Below are 11,047 nucleotides of genomic sequence, written 5' to 3' on the forward strand. Positions count from 1 at the left end.
GTAGTCTCATATTGTTCACAGACTTTATGATAAATTATAAAAACAACCTAAACCATCTAAGGCAGTACTCCAGCATGGTACAGTCAAATGACTGAAACACGTAAAAAAGCAACAGAATATCATTCACCCACTGAGAAAACATTGACTTTTGGAAACACCTTTTCATACTCTGAATTACTGAAGCATGGAATAAACTACCTGTGTCAGTTGTTAGCTATCAAGACACTACATTCTTCAAAACTTCCATGCTTCCTGAAATTTGCCAATAGTACACCTGATACCCCCAACCCTGTTTTTTTTTTTTTTTAAGACTTATTCACTATTCGCTTGCTGTGCATATTCTATGTATTGCTCCTACTGTTTTGGTTACTCTTTCTGATGAGTTGTAGCACACCTGAGCGCTGTATACTATAAGGTGATTATATTATTATTATTATTATTATTATTATTATTATTAAGGTGGCAAGCTGGCAGAATCATTAGCACACAATATGCTTAGTGGTATTTTGTCTGCTGCTGTGTTCTGAGTTCAATTTCCGCCAAGGTCAGCTTTGCCTTTCATCCTTACGGGGTCGATAAATTAAGTACTTGTGAAACACTGGGGTTGATGTGATCAACTAGTCCTCTCTCCACAAATTTCAGGCCTTGTGCCTATAGTAGAAAGGATTATTTTTATTATTAAAGTGGAGAGCTGACAGAATTGTTAACATGCCAGGCAAAATGCTTAGTGGCATTTTGTCCATCTTTACATTCTGAGTTCAAATTCTGCTGAGGTCAACTTTACCTTGCATCCTTTTGGGGTTGATAGAAGTAAGTACCAGTTGAACACTGGAGTCAGTGTAATCAACTTAGCCCTTCCCCCAAGCTCGCTGGCCTTGTGTCAAAATTTGAAAAATCACTATTATTATTATTATTATTATTATTATTATTATTATTATTATTATTATTATTATTATATTACCTATTTCCACAACTACATTCACACATGACACCACTAACTGGGTGCTACTTCTCCACATTATATGTCTTACCATTTCTCTCTGTTCTGTTTTTATTTACAGCCATTATATAAACTTCTCAACAAAGTCACCTTTTAAACATTAAACTACCATATCAACCCTGGAACTTCAATGACATTGCCAATATGCTCGAAATAGCAGCTAAATTACACTCCTCCTCCTTTTCTCTCTCTCTGTCTCTCTCTCTCTCTCTATCTCTCTCTCTCTCTCTCAGTACTAACCCCTAGCTATGTACCTCTATCTCTTTGTGTTACACAGTCCCTAAAGTCCAATGAGGATACTGATGTGAATGGGGATGAGTCTGATGAAGAGACTTTGGCAGACTCAAACCAAGATGATGATGCTGATGTTGTTATTGCATTGAAGAAATTATCAAAAATTGTAAGTTGTCCCCGACTGTTTTATATTGAAGCTGGCATGACTAGCAGGTGTGATCCACTTAAACCTTTAGCATTCAGAGTCCTCTGTCAGATGTAATGCCAGATATGGTTCAAATGCTAGAGTCAAATCATTTTTACAGACTGGATCTGGCCAGTTTGATGATAAAACAGGAAGAATATTTGGGCCGGATATGGCCCCTTTTAAATGCTTAACCCTTTCATTACTGTATTTATTTTGAGATGTTCTATGTTTCTTTCAGTTACTTTAAATATAACAAAGAATTTAATAAAATAACTTAGTTATTACTCAGCTAGTGTTAGGAACATAAATTGTGACTAAAGCTTGGTGGAAGATTCTAATTCAAAACTTATGAAAACAAGAAATTTGTACTCATTGCCAGAGCCGGTTTCAGCCAGGTTGGTTATGAAAGGGTTAAGAGTTAAAAACACACACACACACACACTCTTTTACATAAATATATACATTCAGGTACACATTTCAACACACCTACACTTACATCTAAGTACAGATGTGCCTAAACATACACACATGTAAGTAGTGGTGCACACACACACACACACACAGAAATGATGCTAAATCGCTCACCACCGTCTTATAAACAGACACATTGGTCAGTATAGTCTCTGATATACAAATAGATGGAATGACCATTTCTGGAGCATCTTTGATCATGCAGTGGAATTCAACCCAGAACCATGTGGTTTGTGTTTCAATCCTACAGAAACATGCTTTCAAAATTTGTTTTTACATTGTTTGTTGACCAATTACCTCACCCCCACACTATGACCACTGCCAACTAAATATTGCCTATTTTGACCAATTCTTTTTTACTAGTCTCTCTCTAAATTCTTCATCTCTAGTCTTTCACCTGTTTGTTTGCTCATATTCAACACAGAACTATGTCTTTTTGGATGTCAATGTGTTATATTTCCTTTTCTTCTCTCTCCCTCCTCAGATCTCCAAGCAGTTAGTGGCCAGGTCTGTTGCTATAATAGCTACACACCCACTTCAAGGTAAACGTTCTCTTACTTTCATCACAAAACGGTTTGTCTGTGCAGATCTTCATTTCAAGAAACTCTGCAAAATTTGGAATCAAATATTGATTTCAACATCATCATCATCACCATCATCACAACCACCACCACCACCATTACTACCACCGCCATAATCATTTAATGTCCATTTTTCCATTCTTGCATGGGTCAGATGGAATTCATTGTGGCGGATTTCTCTATGGCCAGAAGCCCTTCCTGTTGCCAATCACTAATTTAATAATTACTAAAAGTAACTTGTACTATTCCTTATTATCTAATATTTGTAAACTTCCAAGAATTGATCATTTGGTTCCATCCCCTTCAAAGCTTACATAGCACCCTCATTGGAATATTGTCTACATATCTACGGTGGTTCTGTTGCTATATATATATATATATATATATATATATATATATATATATATATGAAAGTAAACAAACAAAGTTTGTTTTAGAAGCGTTGAGATGTATTGAAAGGTAGAGAAATAAATTTATTTATTCTCAAACGCGTAATAATGCTTATAAATAGCGTGATCAGGATAAATTATCCATACATTGCAGAAAAATACGTTACTGGCCAGCCATGAGACTGCCATAACTATACAAGAATGCCTCATGTTAACTACCGTAATAAACACATTTTTACCGAATGCAAGGAAATGCAAGCCTCAAAGAAGCTTGGGAAAAACGATAGATTCTTCTCTATGAATTTCTTTCACGCTAGCTACTTGATAAATTCTTATATAAGAGTTTATCCTATCATTTAATTAATATATATATATACAAACATCTGAAACCATAACCAAAAGAAGTTTATTCATTTTATTGATAAATATTTAGTCACCAACACACATGCTACAACTTGTAACTTGCTCATGTTTGTTTTTGATTTTGTAAGCATGTTCACGAGTGTTAAATATATGAAATTCAAAAAGGTGTCCAAGATTGTTTGTTGTAGTGTCAAACAATGGTTTCATATGACAGTGTACCTTTACTTTCTCATGTGCTGTCCACATCCTAACCTCATTCCCAAGTGCCTTTATCAGTCTAATCCATGTTGATATCAACTTCAACTTGTGTGTAGGATATGGGTGTGACAAACCATGGAATGCATCGATGATCACATGGCAGTGTTTGTTATGTAGCTTAACCCTTTAGCATTTAAACTGACTGTATCTGGCACAAATATTCTATTTGATTTTTTGTTCAAACTATCAAGATTTGGCCTCTTACACCTACCCTACAATGCCATTCTAAAATTAAACAATCACATCATCAAAATCTCAAAGCTATGATTAATTCAAAACAGTGTGAATAAATAAGCTTTAAATTTGACAGGATAATCTGAATGCTAAAGGGTTTAAAAGAATATTCAGGACCCTTGAAGAAATCACACTAAATGTAATCCATTGATAGAAGGAACCGGCACCTGCTGCGATGACTAATCCAATACTCAAAGAACTTTGTCATTCTGGTGATTAATTCCCCTCCCAAAATCTTGTTTGTTTTTACAAAAAACAACATGAAAATATTTTAACTCTTTTTTTTTTTTTTTTCTAATTCTAGTGATAATGGCTAGAAACATGGCTCAGTTTGTTGGTAGAGAAAAAGAATACAGGTAAGAGATGTTAATGGTAAATGTTTGTTATTATTGTTGTTGATGGTGGCAGTGCTTCTGCTTCTGTATCTAGATCACTGCCTCTTTGTTCTGAGTTCAAATCCAGTTGTTGTTGTTATCATTGTTATTCACCTTTACACACTCAATAAAATAAATACCATTAAAAAACTGAATACTCAATACTCAATATCTGCAGGCATGGCTGTGTGATAAGAAACTTGCTTCCCAACCACATATTTCCAAGTTCAGTCCCAGTGCATAGCATCTTGGGCAAGTGTCTTTTACTATAGCCTTGGGCCAACCAAAGCCTTGTCAGTGGATTTGGTAGATGGAAACTGAAAGAAGACCATCATATATATATATATAGATAGATAGATAGATAGATTATGTATGTGTGTGTCTGTGTATGTGTGTTTGTTCCCTACCACTGCTTGACAACCGGTTGCTGTTTACACTGTACCTGTTTGATTTTTCAGTGGTATAATATCTGCTGCAATGGAGATCCTAAAAGTGGATGGCCCTTCGGGTTTCTTTGGGTAAGTAATTATTACTCTTTACTCTGTCATTTCCTGTAAAATCTATTCCAGAATTGAACCTATAAATTCCACTAATTGAATTTGTTTCTACTCCACATTTTTCAGTGGCCTTGTACCACGACTGCTAGGAGATTCAATCAATCTGGCATCAACTAGTATCCTCACATACATCCTCAACAAATATATCATCCAAGACAAGGTGAGTATCATTGGTTAATTAAAATGCTTGAATGATCTTAACAAGTTTTATTATGGGTATATTTGTTGTTGTTTTTTAAACCATCTGATTTCAGGGGTGAGGAGGGGTTTTTGTAATTATTTGACTACCAGTTCCAGTCAATGCACCATGGCCATGCTGCAACATCACTATCGTATTCTACACATTTTTATTATTTTCATTAATTTTTTTATAGGCATAGGAGTGGCTGTGTGGTAAGTAGCTTCCTTACAAACCACATGGTTCCGGGTTCAGTCCCACTGCGTGGCACCTTGGGCAAGTGTCTTCTACTATAGCCTCGGGCCGACCAAAGCCTTGTGAATGGATTTGGTAGACGGAAACTGAAAGAAGCCCGTCATATATTTGTGTGTATATATATATGTGTGTGTGTGTGTCTGTGTTTGTCCCCCCAGTATCGCTTGACAACCGATGCTGGTGTGTTAACGTCCCCGTAACTTAGCGGTTCAGCAAAATAAACCGATAGAATAAGTACTAGGCTTACAAAGAATAAGTCCTGGGGTCGATTTGCTCAACTAAAAGTGGTGCTCTAGCATGGCCGCAGTCAAATGACTGAAACAAGTAAAAGAGTAAACATAATAATTAAAATTTAATGACGTAACTAATGGGAATTTTATATTCAGAATCTCACTTCAAAAATATTGTATCTTAAAAACCAGGTTTAAATTTTTCTAACTGAGATAATCAGTAGATCTTCTGACAAACAGCATCATCATCATCATCATCATTTTAACATCCATTGTCCATGCTGGCATGGATTGGACAGTTTGACCAGGGCTGGCCAGCTGGGGAGCTGCACCAGGTGATGAGCTGGTAGAATCGTTAGCATGCCGGGCAAAATGCTTAGCATTATTTTGTCTGTCTTGACGTTATGAGTTCAAATTCCATCGACGTTGCCTTTCATCCTTTCGAAGTTGATAAATTAAGTACCAGTTGCGTACTGGGGGTCAATCTAATCGACTGGTCCCCTCCCCCAAAATTTCAGGCCTTGTGCCTATCATAGAAAAGATTATTATTATTAAGGTGGTGAGCTGCTTAGTAGCATTTCATCCATCTTTATGTTCTGAGTCCAAGTTCCGCCAGGTTTGACTTTGCCTTTCATCCTTTCGGGGGGGGCCAATTGACTGCTGGAGTTGATGTGATTGATTATTCCTTTCTCCCAAATTTCAGGCCTTGTGCCTATAATGGAAAGAATTGTTGATCCTACTACGCTAGGTAATGTCTAACAGAAAATATTCTACTAAATATTCAGCTGTTATTATATCATTAAATGTTATGCCTGATCTCAGGAAGACTTCATTGTTAACTTCAATATTTTTTGTCTTTTTCTAGAAAGTGTCTGTATATACTGCTGCTTTTGTTGGTGTAAGTACCATTTCCCTTTTTTCATTCTACCCCTCTCTTTATCTCTTTACTTCTTTCTTGCTTATGATCTCATTCTTTTATGCATAAATACTCCCTTACATAACCAATTACACTGTGTAATAAAATTTTGATTTTTTTTTTTTCTTTTGTCTTTGGTCAGTAAGTGTTATTTCCTATTTGCTTCTAACTAGAAATCAAAGGAAATCACTAATATTCCCTTCAAATTTTTTTTTTACTGATTCGGACATCAATGTTTTGAAACTGACCTATTTTTCCATTACGTTTCAGACAGATTCAGCACTGAGTTGCTGAAGCAGAAATATCATTATAGCAAATATTCCATCCAATACCAGAGATTTGCTTGTTAGTTGCTTGATCTTAACCACTTGAGTATGTCCCTTAATGGCTGGCAACTCTGATGATGAGCAGGAGTAGTGGGGGGAGCATCATAATCATGTGTTGAGAGGGATTCTTTGGGGTTTGAATAAATGTAGCAAAAGCAAAGCTTGAAGGAAATATTAGCCATTTTTCACAGGTTCTAGGGGTAAGCAAATAAGAAATAATAGTTGCTACCCAAGGACAAAAGTCATGTTAGACAGGATTATAGGAGTGCAGTCATTGATGTATGTTTTCTTCACAACTTCAACTGCATGGTACCTTGTACAAATGTCTTCTATAACAATCAACCAAAGCATGTTTATCATATTCAATAAATAGAAACTATGTGGAAGCCTGTCAAAGGTATCATTCTTGCTTTTAGGTGGTGCACCTAATGTTTCACTTTGTTTAACACCACCATCACCTTGTTCTTTGGTGCCTTCAGCAGGTTCCACTCTTGTTGATTCAACTCAGGTGTAAGGATTATTTACTGACTCCAGACTCAGAAGTTGTGGAATCATGGATACTGCCCTTCAACTTGATAAAAGCCCCCTCCGACTTATCATCCTCCAGGCCATAGCAGAGGAATTCAAGACTTGAGGACCATGGGGGGAACTACTATATGCTGATGATCTTGTCCCCATAGCAGAATTAGGAAGGAAATTCCAGTTGTGGAAAGAGAACCTGGAATCAAAGGGTCTTAAAGTAAACTTAGCAAACACTAAGGTCTTAGTAAGCAAGAAATCAGACAGGACCCTTCACCCTTCAAGGAAATGGCCCTGCTTGATATGTAGGAAGGGTGTAAGCAGAGATTCTATTCGGTGTCCCCAGTGCAAGCCACGGACTCAATAGTTGGAAGGTTAACAGAGAAAGTAGTGTTTGTATGTGAGAAATGTTAAAAAAAAAAAAAGAAAAAAACCTTGTGATGTCCCTTTCAATAATAATGTTCTTATAAATGAATAAAAAGCAGTAACTAACATTATGTCTCCTTTCAATAATGGCGTTTTTATAAATGTATAAGAAAGATGAATTTAATCAAATGTCTTTCCATTTTGACTTTCACTGTCACAAGAGAAATTCTTTTGCTATTGCAGCTCCTGGTCAACCAGTTGACGTATCCTTTTGGTCTTGTGTCTGTTGTAATGATGGTTAATGGAAGTGGGTAAGTAAATTGTTGTTTACTAATGATTTTAGGAATCGTGAAGAAATGTTTCATTCATAAATGAACACAAAACAAAATCCAATATCAATGACCTTATAGAAGCTTTTCCCCACCTCTCACCATTAACATGAAAGGATGGAAATATTACTGAGAATTTGAGTTTTGTAGTTTAGGAAACTTTAACCCCAGCTCTGGTCAAACCATCCAACCCTTGCCAGTATGGAAAACAGACATTAAAGGATGATGATGATGATTTCTCTCCTGCTTCCACCGAGAGCAAAAATGAAATCAAAAGTTGAATTGTTAAGGAACCGGTTGATTGTCATAACCATTGACCAAATTATATGGAAAGGCATCAGTGTCACCTATCTAAGAGGACCTATAAAGGCCATACCCTTCTTATTGTAACTAATTACTATAAAGTAACACAGGAGAGATACAACTCTGCTGTTTATGAATGATCAAGTGAATCTTGGTTTGATAGTATTAGGTGGAGATACCCAAGTTAGGGGGTAAACCAAAGAATCAAATATGCTTTGTGCTGGTAGGTCTAATATGCTATCACCTGGTCATTGAGAACCTTTAGCAGAATCCATTCCCTATTGCAAGTGTTCCCTCCTCTGGTTCAGCTGCCTCCACACTTTTTCCTCTAATCATTGACTGAAATATGCTTAGAGTACACATCAGCTACAATAGTCATATCCAACCTGAAGCAGGGCCTGCATGCATCATAGCCACTACATCACTCCTTCCTTAATTATATTTCAACCAGCTTGTTTATGTCAGCATAGAAAATTGATGGAAAGATGATTTTGAGGGCAATGTACAGTAAAGTTTATTACAAATTTTTAAATAATGAATTTAAAATCAACTCTATTTTCGACCCTCTGTCAATAATTTTTATCATTTTCTCTCTTTATTGAATGACTTATTCCAAAGAAATAAACGAAAATAATCCATTTGTAAATATTTCCTTTTGTAGATTAATTGCTGCAATGCCTCCCAATATGCCATTTTACCGTTCTTGGGTTGATTGCTGGAACCATTTGAGTTCAATTGTAAGTAGCTGCATACATTTCATCTACAAGAGAAATTCTTCAAACTTTTTATCTTTTATTTCTGTAAACATTTTATTTTTCTTTTATTTTTGTTTCACTTCCAACAAGTTATTACAAAGATTTCTTGCCTGCTTCCATTGAAAGCAAAATATTGTTAAAGCCTTCACAACAATTTTAAAACAATCTAAAGAGTTCTATTTTCTTTGAAATTTATCCCAAATGTATTTTTACTCAGTTGATTTACTTGGTTCTGCCAATATCAGATTGTTTCTCTGACAGTATTAACCCATTACCTCCCATAATTCTATTAACTGGAATCTTTTTTATGAAACTTTGATTTCTAGCATAAAACAGCCTTAGAAACACGCTGGAGTGATCAAAATAACATTTTAAATAGAAATAAGCGAGATATTGGGTGAAAAATTAGCAAACCACATTTGAATATCAGAGAAATATACCTAGTAGATATAGCAAAAAAGTTAGATATGTGTAAATATTGACAGATAATTACGAAATTTGTAATTTTTAAGTGATCTCATATGAGATCACTGGTAGGTAATGGGTTAATGCCTTACATTTCAAGTTCTCTCTCTCTCTTTTTTTTAATTTGGCACTTTAATATTATCCTACAAACTTTTCACAACCATTTCCCCTGGTTTTAAAATTTTCCTAGTCCCTATTGAAAACCAGGACTAATATTCGAATTAATAATAAAAACAACTCCTGCCATCCTTCATCGAATTTCTCTCCCCTTAGTATCTCAATCTTTACCCAAACTCTTCTTTTCAGTCTACACTGTCATTGGTGTTACCTGTGACTGAATAGAATCCAATCTGCTTTCTGTGTCTCTCACCTGGATATCAACAATAAAGACCAATGTCTCTCTCTTCCTTCATCTTTAGCCACTAATGGATATTCTATTATTTCTCCTCCTTTTCCCATACCCCTTCCTCCCTCACATGTGAAGGTGCATGGCTTGAGCTTACAATTGTGAGGTTGTGAGATTCCCAGACTGGGCAGTGTGTTGTGTTCTTGAGCAAGACACTTTATTTCATGTTGCTCCAGTTCACTCAGTTGTAGAAATGAGTTGCAACATCACTGGTGCTAAGCTGTATCATCCTTTGCCTTTTCCCTTGGACAACATTGGTGGCATGGAGATGAAAGATTGGTACACCTGGGCTACTGCTGGTCATTCACAAACAACCTTACTCAGACTTGTGCCTCAGATATGAGCTAAGTGCAGTCCCTTGGTCACTCATGACTAAAGAGGATCTTTACCCTCTCACTATCTTAAACTGTCTTCCTAAGTATCTTTATCTTTCATTTCGCATAGATTCTTCAAATATTGTTGTTCTCCTTTCCACCTCCAATTTGAACCTCTACCTTTATCATCACTGTCTCTAACCACTGATTTATCAAGGTGACACACTTCATGTCTTCCTACTTTGCAACAGCCATTAGAGCCTTACCCCCAATCACTTTGGTTTTGCACATCAATTAACTGCTGGAATTTTGCTAATTCTTTACCAGTGAGTGTGTTAAATTATAAGGCACCAAAAGAGAGTGACTCTCCCCAGACACAACAGAATTTACTGAATAACTTTGGCAACAAATGTTTCCTGTCTAATTCTATCTCCAAGACAGGGTACTGATACCAGCAACATAAATGCTTCCTCGTTCATCACACAACAAAAGCACTTTACAAACTTACAACCCAAGTTCAATCAGATAATTCAATACCAATTACACTGTGTAACAACATTCTTATTTTTTAGTCTTTGGTTAGTAAGGTGTTATTTCCTATTTGCTTCTATCCAGAAATCAAAGGAAATCACTACTATTCCCTTCAAAATTTGCTTTTCTGACCTGGATGTCAATGTTTTGAAATTGACCAATTTTCCATTACATTTCAGACAGATTCAGCACTGAGTTGCTGAAGCAGAAATATCATTATAGCAAATAATAGCTCAGTACTACAGATTTGCTTGTCAGTTGCTTGGCCATAACCACTTGAGTATGTCCCTTGGTGATTAACAATATGTGCATCTCTGAGCAAGAGTAGCGGGAGAGCATCATAGTCATATGTTGAGAGGGATTCTTTGGGGTTTGAATCAATGTAACAAAAGCAAAGTTTGAAGGAAACATTAACCATTTTTCATACTTTCTAGGGGTAAGCAAACAGGAAATAACAATTGCTATCCAAGGACAAAAGTCATGTTAAATAGTGTTATCAAATTACT

At 36.0% G+C, this 11,047-nt stretch overlaps 1 protein-coding gene across 1 annotated transcript in view; it reads left to right on the forward strand.

Annotated features, from left to right (window-relative positions):
* Positions 1–9,632, forward strand: part of LOC106875547 (mitochondrial carrier homolog 2) — a 21,558-nt gene extending 11,926 nt beyond the window's left edge. Inside the window, exons 4-12 of the mRNA XM_052976517.1 lie at positions 1,278–1,400; positions 2,377–2,434; positions 4,022–4,073; positions 4,550–4,609; positions 4,715–4,808; positions 6,177–6,209; positions 7,682–7,749; positions 8,732–8,870; positions 9,597–9,632. Of these exons, the coding sequence (XP_052832477.1) occupies positions 1,278–1,400; positions 2,377–2,434; positions 4,022–4,073; positions 4,550–4,609; positions 4,715–4,808; positions 6,177–6,209; positions 7,682–7,749; positions 8,732–8,870; positions 9,597–9,632 (663 nt within the window). The remainder of the gene's footprint in view (positions 1–1,277; positions 1,401–2,376; positions 2,435–4,021; positions 4,074–4,549; positions 4,610–4,714; positions 4,809–6,176; positions 6,210–7,681; positions 7,750–8,731; positions 8,871–9,596) is intronic.
* The last annotated feature ends 1,415 nt before the right edge of the window (positions 9,633–11,047 follow it).

This window comes from Octopus bimaculoides, chromosome 24 (genome assembly GCF_001194135.2).
Source record: "Octopus bimaculoides isolate UCB-OBI-ISO-001 chromosome 24, ASM119413v2, whole genome shotgun sequence".
Lineage (NCBI taxonomy): Eukaryota > Metazoa > Mollusca > Cephalopoda > Octopoda > Octopodidae > Octopus > Octopus bimaculoides.